Source organism: Leguminivora glycinivorella, chromosome 20 (assembly GCF_023078275.1).
Source record: "Leguminivora glycinivorella isolate SPB_JAAS2020 chromosome 20, LegGlyc_1.1, whole genome shotgun sequence".
In the NCBI taxonomy this organism is placed as follows: Eukaryota; Metazoa; Arthropoda; class Insecta; order Lepidoptera; family Tortricidae; genus Leguminivora; species Leguminivora glycinivorella.
In genome coordinates this window covers 6,256,438-6,270,910 of record NC_062990.1, presented here as the reverse complement: position 1 = coordinate 6,270,910, position 14,473 = coordinate 6,256,438, and the positions used below count along the sequence as shown (strand labels likewise).

The following is a 14,473-nucleotide window of genomic DNA, read 5'->3' as shown; positions in this document are numbered from 1 at the left end:
AGAAAACATTTATAACAAATGATGTTTAACGTCAGCATGATAGTTATACATGTAATGAAAGTAATGAAAGTAAGGAAACAGATTGGAAAAGTGTAAATTGCAGTAATAATTTGCACTACAGTCATAAAATAAAATAAAAAGAATATTATTTTTTTCCTTATTTTATTTAATATAAAATTAGATAGCTAAAAATTAGGTCTCTACCTGTAGCAAAAATTATGTATATACTTATTGTTCTTTCATTGTCAATAATATCAGATTGTCAGATTTTTAAGCCATTGGTAGGCATTGGTTTTATTTGCAAGAACCAACTAAATGTAATTGGTTTTTTTTTTATAACTTAATCATAATAAAGTCTAGCTTAATAATATGTTGTTCTAGCTTTTACTGTTCAAATCAAGTTTGCCTGGTAGTTTTTGTTGATTTAATCGTTTCGGAGCAAACCATGTAACTTGTTTTGAAAAGTGGTAATGAAAGCAAATGGATGAATCATAAAGAGTATTTGCTCCAAAAAACAGCTTATATAACGGGAAAATCCGTATACCAATCTATATTCTTAAGTTATAGCAAATAAAGCACTAAACTACCTATTCTTTAAATAAACACTAGGTACTTACCACTCTATTCTTTGCGATTTCGTCATATGTTAAATACGAGAGAATATTCTCAATCATAACAACGGGCAGATCGAGTAATTCCATATTTACTCAGTTTGCAACGGACGAACACTAAAAACTACACGCCCGCAACTTAATTTTAGTGCATCAGCGGCAAAAACATTGCGAAATCACTAAATAGTTCAAAACTTCTATCCTGGTCTAGAAGATTTGTTTGATAACATTGGCAGTGGCTTTGTTCCCTCAGCTATTTCTAGCGTTGGGTTGGTGCATCCGCAATAATCACCAAACTGTTTTAACGTTTCAAATTAACCTTAATCTTGTATTGCCTTCATTGTTTTCAAAAATACCCTTTTCTTTTGTTAGAAAATTATCACGCGAAGCACTTTGACAAATTAATACGGGTACGTTCCGAAATTCCGTGTGGTTCTAGTTCTATTTTGATTCGAAGTTTGACGTAATACCAATTATTGTTGCCATGTGTAATCCTAAAATGCGTCTGTCAGTCAGTGGTATGTCATCGCCCTAAAGGGTTAATTCAACGGCCGAGCTAATGTAAGAGGGGATCTAATTGGCCCTTTTGCTTGTTTCAAACTGATTTCGACGGGGTAATTTCATGACAATCTATTAAAATTGATGAAACCAGCAGGACAATCATGGTCGCGCGATAAATGATAAAACATCGGGCCGTCCGATATCGCACTTATAATAGTGCGATAGGGACGGCCTGATGTTTTATCATTTATGGCGCGACCATAATTGCCTGCCAGGTGGCACTGACGTACTTTATAAAATTTCCTGACCAGAAATACATCCAACGGCGTCTATAACTATTGAAAAGAAAGATTTGACTGCAGCCTGGCAAAAAATAGCAGAAAACAATAGGGGCGCCACCGTCTATGTAAAGCCTGACCAGAAATATATACGACTACTAGCTTTTGCCCGCGAGTCGCTCGAGTTAGAAAGAGACAAAAGGTAGACTCTATAAATAAAATAAAAATAAAATCACTTTATTTCAGACACAATAGGTCCATATAAAATATACAAAAAAACAATACATATAGCCTGTCAACCAAATTTTGGCAGTAGCAATGTACATCAAACTAAAGTATGGTATCCCTATGAAACGTACAAAAACCAGCAATGTACGTCGAACAGCCACAGATTTTTTTTTCCAAGGGGCTCGCTCCTTCCTTACGAATTAGATAATGTATTAAAAAGGGACGGATATGTGCTAGTTATTTCTCTTTTTGGTAGGACGGAGATTTCCACAGATAAGAGACAAATGACACGCGAACTTCCACCGATTTTCAAAACTAGTGTTGCTAGCCCGCGATTTTTCAAATTTGCCGCCTTTTTCTAGTGACAAGATTTGGTTGACGGTCTATATAAAACTTACACTACGAGTTGCTTCAGTCGACAGACCAGTCTTTTTTTTTACTTTTTATTCTCGCTTTGGTGAACGGATGACCAATGTCGAAAAATGGGGTTACACAGGTTCTCGGAGATAGTGCTAAGTATAAGATTGCCTGAACTTCTCAACCTCTCCCAGAAACCTGCTACCCGACTTCTGATGATGGCAAAGAAGTCAGGCACCCCTGCATCCGCGAACATGCCCGATGCGCTGCAAAACCTGGGTAACCTCAGTAGAATGCGAAAAGCGTCATTGTATTGTATTCGCAAAGTTGAAAATGCTTTTCTAATACTGTAGTTAACCCAAAGTTGGCAGGTATACAGACACTGGCAAAATGCTCGAAACAGAGACACCTTGACACCATCTGTACACCTTGCAAACTTGCGCGCGAGCATACACTTGATAGACAGAGCTCGTCTTTCCCTTTCCATGTCAAGGTAATCTCTTAAGTCACTGCACAAAATGTGTCCGAGGTATTTAAATTTATTAACCACCCTCACCGGTGAGCCATTCAGAACTAATTTAGGTATCCTGTCCGGACCCCTACCAGCCCTAAATACCATCATCTCGGTCTTCTGAACGTTATATTTTAGACCATGAGCAGCTGCATACCGTTCACAGACCGAGAGTAGCACCTGAAGACCACTGATAGACGGACTGAGCAACACCATATCATCCGCATAGCTGAGATTGTTTAAACAAACATCTCTTATATGACAACCGATTCTGGCGCTGCTCAGTTCGCCTATCAGATCATTCACATAGAGGTTAAAGAGGTCCGGAGAGGTTAAACCACCCTGACGTACACCGCAGTCTAGCCTATAATCACTAGATGTCGCGTCGCCCCACCTAACGCAGTTAGTTTGATTCCCGTACCAGTATCTCAACAGCCCGACGATAGGTTTAGGTACCTTTCTACCTTTGTGTCGAGCAATTTGTTCCAGAGAATATCATAATTTACCAGATCAAATGCTTTACTTAGGTCCAGGAAACATGCATAAACAGATGTTTCCCGGTCCACGTAGTAATTTACACTGTGTTTTAGGCTTAAAATCGCCGTATCTGTTGAGAGCCCGGCACGGAAACCGAACTGAGCGTCATGGATATCTAAATGACTCACCAGTGCAGGCTGTATAAGTCTCTCCAGATTTTTCCCCAGAATTGTGCCCAAAGAAATAGGCCTGTAATTGCTGGCTGATCCCAGGTCACCCGTTTTGTTTTTAACAACTGGAACCACGACGGTCCGCATCATCTCTAGTGGTAGGTAAGAATATTTGACGCACATGCAGTATAACGCGCATAATTTGCCATAAATGATATCGCTAGCATACTGCACATGTGCACATGTTCCAAACTAAGTCCATCGTGCCCAGGCGATTTACCCCTTGTCATTTGTGCAACTGCTTTTTTGACATCTTGGGGGTAAACCGAACTGAGTCCTTCATTCCCGATATCACTGTATCCGCTTGTGCCGCCGTAGGCAGCGGGTCAACCTTGAACCTGCCAGCAAACATGTCTGCTATGAGCTTGGGTTCCCGCAGACCGTCCACACTAACAGGAAGACTTTGTTAAGGAGTAAGTTCCTTGATGTTACTCCAGAACTTTACAAAGTTCTTTTCTTGTTTGCACGAAGCTAGTATGTCCATCTTGATCTTATCTACATTATTTTGACACCATTTGAGCTTGTTTTTGAAGGTTTTGCGGCTATTCTTCATATTGTCAAATACTTCACCAGAAGATTATCACTCCTCATCCCTTCAACTATCTCCACTTAAAAAATCACGTCAATTCGTCGCTCCGTTTTGCCGTGAAAGACGGACAAACAAACAGACACACTCACTTTCCCATTTATAATATTAGTATGGAAGTATGGATTGGCAAGAAGGCCGCTATTATTCTGATTCACGGAAGTATAACTCACGAAACCTCACAAAACTATTAGACCACCTACGAAAAAGAAAAATAACTAGCATATATCCGTCTATTTTTAACCCCCGACGCAAAAACGACGGGGTGTTATAAGTTTGACGTGTCTGTCTGTGTGTATGTCAGTCTGTCTGTTTGTCTGTCTGTCTGTCTGTGTGTGTCTGTCTATGGCATCGTAGCTTTCGAACGGATAAACCGATTTTGATTTCGTTTTTTTTGTCTGAAAGCTGAGTTAGTCGGGAGCACTAAAATTGCATAATACGAGATAGAAAATTTTTGCTACTATTGATGGGGGTGGAGGTGTATTCTATACACCGTGTTTCACTTAACACTAAAAACCTGAAAACTGTTTGTTCAGAATCGAGAGTAGAATCGATTGAGCTATATCTTGATGGGGGTAATATTTTTTGTTTTAATTTGTATTATTAGTTATTGTTTACGTGCCCATTCTACAAATTTGTAATACAACATTGTGCATATCATATTGTTAGAGGTTGTATACCTTTTTCAGTATTTAAGGGTATTAATACTGGCTGGTTACTTGGACGATTATTTTTTCCGCTACGAGATAGACGTTGTGCGTCAGTTTAATTTTAAAGTTTATCATAAGTCATAACAAATTGAACTCGTACCTAATTACAACCTTGTCATTTTGAATTTTAGGTTTAAATTTGCTTACTGAGTCACCTGTCCAATTTGAAGTTTACTGTGACACAGGTTAAAGTGCTTTACATTGACATAGCTGTCTATTGGTAAACCTTATGTCGTTGTAGTAACGTACACAATTAAACAGTTTGAAGGTTTATGATGGTAGCTAGCAATGATTTTATTGAGTGTAGAGTTAAAAGCCGAGTAGAGCTGCACAGAAAATTTAAAACTCAATTTAAAAAAATAATAATCATCAGATTAAAAAATGAACATTCTAGATACGTTTAAAAAAATAAAAATCAGTTGGGGTGTCTGAGCTTTTGAGTGATACCGGAAACACCGTGTATAAGCCGAGGCTTCGAATTTGAGCTCAGGGCCCAAGGCAACACACAGGATAGAAAAGCAAACTGCAGCAATGGCCAACTTGGACAGACATTGAAAAGTCGAGAAGTTCGACTTTGATATCAAAACTGCAGAAAAACAAAGTTTGGAATTAAATAGGTTAATTTTATGCTCTCATGTTGCTCGGCCTTTTGCATATTATGACAGCATATTATGCAGCTTTTGCAAATATTTTACATACTTCACAGGTTCCCTTATAGACTTATAAACCTTTTATTTCATCACCAGTTTTATTTTTATAACACTAAAGTTAAATTAGGCCACAGTAAATCTGTCGTCAGCGTCGGGATGCCTTAATGGGCATCGGTGGTTTGCCACTATCACGCTTATGCCCGTACAAAATTGCGCCTCTCTAAGTCGTTTTGCGCCTTTGGCTTCAAGAGGAACTCCGCTTTGGATTGTCGGATAACCACTGAACATTTTTATAGTGATGTAGGTACAACTTTGTCTTTATCGTTCGGCCTTGCAACAGTTGCAACAGTATGATTCGTTGAGCTAGAATCATCTTTCACGGCGTCCTAGCAACAGCTTCCACCTTATGAAGGTTGTACATGGTGGCATTGTGGTGCAACTTTTCAGATACCTAATCTGAATCACAAATCTAGATTTTAAATAGCTGAACAAAATTACAACCTGGCTCCTCTTGCCACTTGTGCGCTATGTGTGCGCCCACGCAACGACGATTTTGGCCTTACCACGCCTAGCCACAACAATGGTCTAAGCGCGACAGCGGTGAGCGGCAGCCATACATGCGAATGAAAAGTCCCATCGCTGTGTCTCGCTCCAATGTATGGCTGCCGCTCACCGCTGTCGCGCTTAGACCAATGTCGTGGCTGAGCCGTTAGTGCTAGTTCAGACACAGCGGAAACCGCGTGGATCTTATTTCAATAGCATAGTAGGTACTAGACCGTTCACACTACACCGCGCGGTTGTTGTAGTGTGAACGTTCCAGTACTATGCTATTGAAATAATGATCCGCGCGGTTTCCACTGTGTCTGAACTAGCAGTTAATCCTGCCCTGCATGCGTCACTGTGCTATTCATTTCGAAATCGCGCCGCGATTAACGCGCATAATCTGGAGGGCGCTTAACAACTGTCAGAATAATTTTGAAACGGTGGCGTCAATGCTGTCAAAATAACGACAAAAAAGTCAAAAACCCACCAAAACCTGTGCAGATCAAAATCTATGGTGCAGAAAGCGCGGGAAGTCAAAAAAGAATAATATATAAATTATATTGTTCGGCAAGTACCTATGTCAGTATAGTAGGTACTAAGTAGAATAAAGCCACAACAATATAAAACGTAGGCGCGAAAGTAATTTCGGCCCCTCTGATTGGCCGGCTATAGACACAGCGTTAAAAATCCAGCCAAACCTTTCACTTAAGGTACTTAGTCATTATTGAAGTATAAAATTAAATGAATGCATTTCAGTCAAAAACATTATTTATTTCTATACAATTTACATATCGCGCCTCAAGTGCAATTCTATGTTATTATTATGCACTTAAAATTACATTAAAACAATATAAATTTAATTGAATAATCAAAAAACAATTGTACTTACTATTTACATATCGACATGATCGCATATTTTTTTATAAATATTTAATTTTACTTAATTTTCTATAATAATTCGCGTAATTGTGCAAAATATTAAATTATAAATTTAAATATGTTTACATTATCCAACTCGTGCGATCTTATAGTTGGTGTAAGTTTTTGTGTGTTAAGTATGAGAATTTCGCTAATATAAAATATCGTGTTAGAGTATTTTGAGCAAGTAATTTTTAAATAAGTTGTATATTATATGGCAAGTAATTTGGAAAGATAAAATGGATGGAAAGGGACTAAATATAGACAAATGTCATTGATAAGATTAATTTATATATTTAATAATTTTTAATTCTGTCATAAATAAGGGCTCAAATATCACAGCAGATTTCTTGATAAAAGCTGAAATAAATATTTAAATTCAGTATAATGCAAATTATGTTCTTTTTTTAAATAAACAATTTTAAACAAACATTTGTTTAAATATTACTTCACTGGAGTTAAAAAAAGGTTTATTTCTGAATTTATATATGTTTATTAAACTTAATTAAAAATCTAAACTTTATCTGTATTTAGCAAGATTTAAAATGTAATAATTAAATTTTAAGCAGTAGGTAATAATGCCAAAAATCAATGTCAATAAATGAATGCAATGTTTCGCTTAATATATTTAAAAAAAAAAGTATAAACTTGTAAAGTATGTACTTTTATTTGTACTGCTCATCGTAGCTATAAATGAGAAAAATGTAATCAATCGAAATAGAGCTTACCTTTCAACGTAGTCTAATTTGGAAGGAATAAATATGATACTTAAGGTTTTTCAAATGTGTGGAACACTTTTGTATATCCGTAAATTTCGAAAGAAGCGGGTCTAATTTCTAAAATGCTATTTAAATGTACACTAATAACTACAAAATAACATTTATAATACTCGTAATACTCGTATGTATGTGTGATCAAATACATAAGTATTTGATCACACATACATACGAGTAAGTGCGCACTTTCTTTTGAAATTCACGAAAAATGTATCATTTTTGTCGAAATGACTTGAGTCTGTGTTCTGTAAATAGGATATGAAAATGATTGCAGTGGTTGTGTTGAAATGAAAGAATATTTTGTTGTGTTGACATAATATGTATTTAAAGTTACCATGTAGCTACAAGTACTATCCAATGCCAAGTCTAAAAATATTTGAAAGAAACTAAACTTAAAATGTTTACATTTATATACCTTAAAATGTATGCAAGAGTGCTGTTTCTTGTGTTATTTTTGGAGAGTCGATCATTTGGCTTCATGTAATTATGTGTTACATTTCTTTTTTTTAGACAATGACATTACTTTGAGTATTAAAAAAAATAACAACCAAGATTCGTTTGGACAGATTTTATTGCATTTTAATTTTTAATATCATTGTCTAAATACTATGTAGGTAAATCTGACATTTGTTGTGTATTTAAATTACCGCACAGTACATTATCTGCAACATCAAACCATCGACAACAAACATCTGTACATTAAACACAATAGCTACCACGACATCCAGGGCCTATGCTAGAACATTTAGTTTTCCATTCGAAAATATTTCTAGAGAAAAAGATATGCATCTATTTACCTGATAACACTGATTTTTAAATGTTATTATATTATTCAGCTATTTAGAGAACTATAGGCGCGGGCGGCAACGTTGTCTCTGGCCACGAGAGGGAAAAATAATGTCTTTTATATTTGTGACTTTGCAGCGTTGCCAACCGCGATCTACTAAATCTTAAGTAAGAACACAACGGAACAGCGGGTGTCTCGAACCAAGGACTATTTCTACACATTCTTGTGCAGGCTTCCAAACTGTAATCGAATCGACGCTATTATTTTTTATTTTTTTCATTATTAAGAAAAATTTATAGAAAATCCGTACTGTCATATTTTTCCACTAATCGAATATAATTGACATTGCAATGACACTTACTACTAGCCTAGAGAGTGCTAAACTATTCCTTACAATTAGATATTTTTTGGTTCTTTAATTTTAGAATAAACGTGTCAACTCAGGTGTTTTACAAACTTAGTGCCACTCTATTTTGTATGGACATCACGAAACTCATGCAAAAATAAATGAAGAAACATGCACAGTTCTACTTCGTATGGAAACTAAATAAAACTCAAATTTCTACCTTATAGCATAACATTTTTTTTTATTTCTTGTACATTTTCACAACTGTCATGTTACAAACAACCAAGGTTCTGGGGAAAATCGTCACTATAATATTAATACGAGTACATACTCATGGATTGGAAAAATATTTTTTTCTCACAAAATCCACAATTTGTACACAAAAAGGATACATTTGAGAACAACAAAGGGAAAAATAATCATTTTATTCCGAATTACCTTAAACAAAGTCCCAATCTAATATCAATTTACTATTCATCACTAAAAAACGGAAAAAACAGTACCATCCTCAAAACTCAAAACAAAATAAAACAAAATTATAAATTAAAAACATTTTTTTTTTATTTAAAGTCATTCACTTGTGACTAAAAAAATGTACACCAACGAGTGTTTGAAAATGGCACCGAAAAGATATTACAAAACTAATTCTAACATTACTCCAATAAAATTGGGAATATTACTTAACCAATACCTAAGAAATCTATACACTAGTGCAAAAATTCAAGCAAATGCACAACGCATTCAACAGGCATCGTCCATATAGAAAAAAAAAACAAAATCCAAAATAAAAAAAATGGAATTGTAATGTGTTAACATGAAATTGTATGTGTCTAAAATTATATTAATAAACTATCTGTTAATGTCTTTATTGGGGGTGATCTAAATCACATAAAAAGTAAAGGAATTATATATATATAATGTTGCCATTGTTTTTGTGGTATCACCCTTTTGGTAACTGTGTGTTGTGGGTGTTTCATGTGAAATGGCAACCCCGTCCGCTCTCGTGTGGCTGTGTGTGTGTCCGTCTTGATATGTGTTTGTGTGTGTTCGCCGACGTCGCCGTTAACTAGAAGCAAAATACGATCAAAATGTGAATTTACTATCATTACTTCACTACGGTCGAGACCTAAAAGAGTGAGGTGTATTTTGATACTTTTGAACTAATGTGTGAGATTGAAAATATTATTTAGAATGTGTGAATAACTTCAATATTTAACACATTCACTGCTATCGTGAGCTACGCGCGTTATTCCCGTATTGTAGCTAAAAGCGCCTACAAACGGTGAACCCGCCTAGCGGGTCGCTTGAAGTGAATATGTTAAAATTTCCTATTTTAAGTCGGACCGTATTATGTATGTATGTAAGTATAATATGTTCTAATTTCATATATAAGGTCCTAATTTATTAGTTGCAGATATTTTAACACATGATACTTTACATTAAAATAATTAACTTTAAATATAAATTAAGAAATCTTTTCATGTAACTTTTTTGATTTCATTTTCCTAACAAAAAAATTAATTATAATTTCGTCTAAAAAAAATCATCATGTGCATTATCACATGTCACAATAACACTGTCTGTCATGTCAACAATTGTTTGTTGTAAATGTCGTAAAGGTTCGGCGGGAAAACTGCACATGTCATTGAAGTGGCCAGTTACAGTTAAGTGGTACGTAAAAGAGGTACTAGAATCTGTTCAATGAGTTTTCATTTAATAATCACATAAACAGGGTGTTTTTACGTAGCAAATTTGTTTTTCCGTTTTCTCCAAAACAACATCGTAAAAGCTATAATGTTTCACGGTTTAATATACTCCAGAGACCGAGTACTATCAGCTGTAAAAATATCTGCATCTAATAAATTAGGACCTTATATAAGACTTGAAAAAAGGTGAAAAGAAAAATTTAAAATGTAACGAAATATGAATGAATTGAGTAGAAACCATATTTTACAATACATATAGGTACATTTGTTCACAGTATAATAGACAGGTAGTGTTTTATAGTACTTACTAAGAAACATTATTTGTCATTGTGATATGTAGTTTCCAAATCAAATTCATAAATACAGATATTACACGATAACGTCAAATATTGAAACTTATATTACGCTGGATTGCTTATACAAAAAGCGTTTATGTTGTTAGCATAAAAAAAAGTAATGACAGGGTCAAAAAACTAAAAAAATATGTCAGGTATATAGAAAAGCAAGTTAGCATTTTAGCAATAACGAAAAGTCTATACCTATAAGATATCTTCTTATAACTTCGTAAGGCCCATAGTTAGTTTTCCCATTTTGAATTTGAACCTTATTCTATAAATAAATTGGTAAGATTTTCGTTTGTTTCAAAAATCAATGTAATGGAAATTCTACTTTATTCCGTTCATGGAAGGTTCAAATTAGATTGCAATACTATGTACATTGTAATGTACATTGGGCCTTACGAGGATAATGCTTATCTGCCTATTTTGAATAATTAAAAAAAAAAGTAACTAGATATCTTTGTTTTTTTTTTCTTAATTAGATGGTACTTATTGTGCATTTTTTTTAAACTTAAGATGATTTATTTTTTGTTGACTAAATAATTTATTAACTGAATTGCTCTTACAGCTCTATACCAAATAAAATATTACCTAGCTAAATTCTAAGGTACTGTTCTGAAGTATTTGGACAAGCAGCTATTCTATGGATCGTAAGGCTCTGACTTAATCTTGGGATATGAACTGAAAATAAAACAAAATATGGATGAGGATAGCGAAGAAATAGTAAATGCACAAACAGAGACACCTTTCAGAGAAACTTTTGATTCTTAATAATAAAAATAAAAGGTTAATTAATAAAAGATAGGTAATACTTCAAATATGTCTCAGTTTGTACATTCGTTGGCATAAGTACTAAACAGTGTAATGAAATGAATAATAGAAATAGTTTTCTTTTTCTAAACCAGATTTGTTATTAGCTTTGTTTATTTATAGTAAACTAGCTTTGGCTCGCGGATTCGCTCGCATTAAATTCGAAAATTGTGGAATGCGCCATACAAACCTCCACCACTCATTTTAGGGAAGTGGGGGGTATGAAAGAGACAAAAAGTAGCCTATGTGACTCTTCATCCCTTCAACTACCTCGACTTAAAAAATCACGTCAATTCGTCGCTCCGTTTTGCCGTGAAAGACGGACAAACAAACAGACATACACACTTTCCCATTAAATATTAGTATGGATAAGCATCGAGGTATGTAGTCATTTTTAATAAAATGGAAGTTAAAATGTATAATGGAAGAACATAGGTAGAAATATAATACATAATATAAAATTACGAAGAAATCAAATCTGTGAGCATCGTTCTAATAACTCGCTCGGTAGAAGATTTATAATGTACTAAAATTAAATATACAATTGATAACATTCTGCAAAAAATGAATAATTATAAAAAGATACAAAAGCAATCCAGCATATTACATAGTCAAGTCAAGTGATAAAATAAAGTTAAAAATTGACATGTTCACTATAATAGGATCTAACAATTTGACAGCATCCGAGAGCTTACGCGAAATCTACACTATAAGGCGTATTTAGATTTATAAATACGATACTAAAATACATATCAATAAAAAATGTCCCACTTTCAAGTAGACAACAGTAAAAGGATACATATATTGATATTAACATGGTATTGGTGTCATATTTATAAAGTCTGAATACACCCCATTTATTATTACTATAATACACTAGCCCAGCGCTTAAGTACAAATCTACACTTACAATTATAAAGCTTTAGAAAGCATAATATTGCGATGAATTTCCCATCTCACAAAATATATGGCTGGTGTGCACGACTGTACATTCATATATTGTTTTAACATACAATATACACTTATAAAATATCTACAGGCGCTCCTATTTTTAAATTGACTGCCAAAACACCGCGAGATGCCTAGTCCAGTAAGATATGTCATTCCATTATTAAATTACAAATTACGAATTTAATACTTCAAATAGGTATCTGAGAATTCATTCTTAGACCGCCATCTTAAAATTGTATTTTTTTTTCTTGAACGTGACACTTGAGTACTTGATTGTACTGCAAAGCTATTGCGAAATAATATATTTATAATAATGTCATTAATTATTTACATTCAGTATTTTTTATTTCTCTATTTATGGTAACATTAGTTTTAATCTAACACTTTTTTTTTAATAAACTTTGGCTTATTATTTGGCTTAGAAAAGACAGAGTAGGAACAAAAGCGAAATACTTAAGCAATTTAAGAAATGCATGAACTTTTAAAAAAAGTTATCGTCAAATGCTCTAGTGTCAAAATTTTTATTTATTTTTTTCTAGAAAATTAATAAAACGTAAATATTCAATTTACGAAAATCTGTATACGTTGTAGAAGAATAGATAGATATACCTATTTCGTTAAAATAACGAAGGAGAAATATTAAGAAATTTTGACATACTTGCTTAAAAAGAAATTACGTACATAATATAAATATACTAATCATAATACAATTTTGTAGGTACATGCTAATTTCGTAGTAAATAAACAGGAATTTTAGTATTATTTCAATAATGTATTCAATTAAGAGTTAATTTAAAAATTACAATCATTAAAGTACAAGCAAGTAGTAGTCACATTTCTTTCTATGGTCCCTACTATAAAAAGATTAAAATATGAAATATTCATCAACATTTTATTGAGTTAAAATTCATTAAAATCGTCAAGGGGTAAAATTTCCGGTAAAAAGTCACTTATAGTATTTTAAAATTAAACTTTATCTGAGAATATTGGTAACGGTTTTAAATTTCAACATAAATATATAATATAGAATGTAATATTTTTTTGCGACTAATTTAGGCCTGTGTTAAAAAACAAACTACTAATAACTCACAACAGAGTACATTTTACTAAAATATCTAGAAATAATTATAACACTAATAATTTGTGCTGGTCAAACAAATCAGCCATTTTAACAATCTACATTAAAATTTACAATTCAACAGAAAAAGTCGAGACAACTATAAAAAATCTATCAACAATAAAAACGAATTGCACGATACAACGTTGGAACGAAACTTTCCGATCGACTTAACTTTGGTCCGACGTCAAAAACTTTACATGTCTTTTTTTGAAACACTCTTTACACAATTATTTTCTATTAACCTTCGTATCGCGAACACCAAAATGTAACAACAACACTTAAAAACAAATCATCAAATCCATACAAGTTATTTTTATCGTCAGGTAAAACCACACAATTTTTTGGGGAAACATAAATTACACTTAAGTATGTTAGAAATACATTCAGTAATCTAAAAATTAGATCACATTTTCTTTGACCTAGTATTCACTAGCTAATTTTATGTCAAAGTACTCAGGTATTTACCTCCTAAAATTCGTATATTTTCTTCTTCGTTTAAGCATTAACAGGTAGGATTTTTTCTGTTTTGTCAAATCATTTACCATATTGCAAAAAGTAACTTTTTATTCTCCACTTTGTTAAAAAAAATCTTCCTTTTTTGCCAAATTATTTGCAAATCACACTTTCTTCTCCACCGGACCTTATCTCTCATTCTACAAATTCCGGTGTTCGCGACACAAGAATCTCAATTTTTATAATAACAATCTCTTACTAGTAGTCGTGTTCTGGCATGCCGTTGTTCTGCCGCGGGTTCGAATCCTGGCCCTGGCCGTCCTTTTTCTGTTGCCCCTTGCCCTGGCCGATTTGCCGTGACGATGAGAAACAGAGCTTCATTACGAACGGGAATTTGGCACCTGGAAGTGTTTAAGGATTTATGTGAATAAAAGGCAAAAAATAACAATAAAAACTCATTTAACATGATGAAGTCATCTCATCCTACACATAGGGATGAGGTGAGTAGACTTTCCAATGCTGGATTATCTGGGAGGTAAAAAAGTAAAACATATTGGTTCTGCCCGTGATGATATAGCCGTCTTTG

General features: G+C 33.7%; 2 protein-coding genes across 7 annotated transcripts in view; both read right to left on the bottom strand.

Moving 5' to 3' along the window:
- LOC125237112 (F-box only protein 28) overlaps positions 1-1,026 on the bottom strand; it is a 67,191-nt gene extending 66,165 nt beyond the window's left edge. For all 4 annotated transcript variants that reach the window (XM_048144078.1, XM_048144076.1, XM_048144081.1 and 1 more), the window contains exon 1: positions 618-1,026. In XM_048144078.1, the coding sequence (XP_048000035.1) occupies positions 618-701 (84 nt within the window). In that variant the 5' untranslated portion in view covers positions 702-1,026. The remainder of the gene's footprint in view (positions 1-617) is intronic.
- Positions 1,027-7,674: 6,648 nt separating this feature from the next.
- LOC125237236 (heterogeneous nuclear ribonucleoprotein L) overlaps positions 7,675-14,473 on the bottom strand; it is a 688,519-nt gene continuing 681,720 nt past the window's right edge. For 2 of the 3 annotated variants that reach the window (XM_048144250.1, XM_048144252.1), the window contains 2 exons: positions 14,147-14,288; positions 10,309-11,234 (listed from right to left, as the gene is read on the bottom strand). In XM_048144250.1, coding sequence (XP_048000207.1) covers positions 11,195-11,234; positions 14,147-14,288 — 182 coding nt within the window. In that variant the 3' untranslated portion in view covers positions 10,309-11,194. Of the gene's footprint in view, positions 9,576-10,308; positions 11,235-14,146; positions 14,289-14,473 lie in introns of those variants that run through there. The other variant, XM_048144251.1, reaches the window with a different exon arrangement.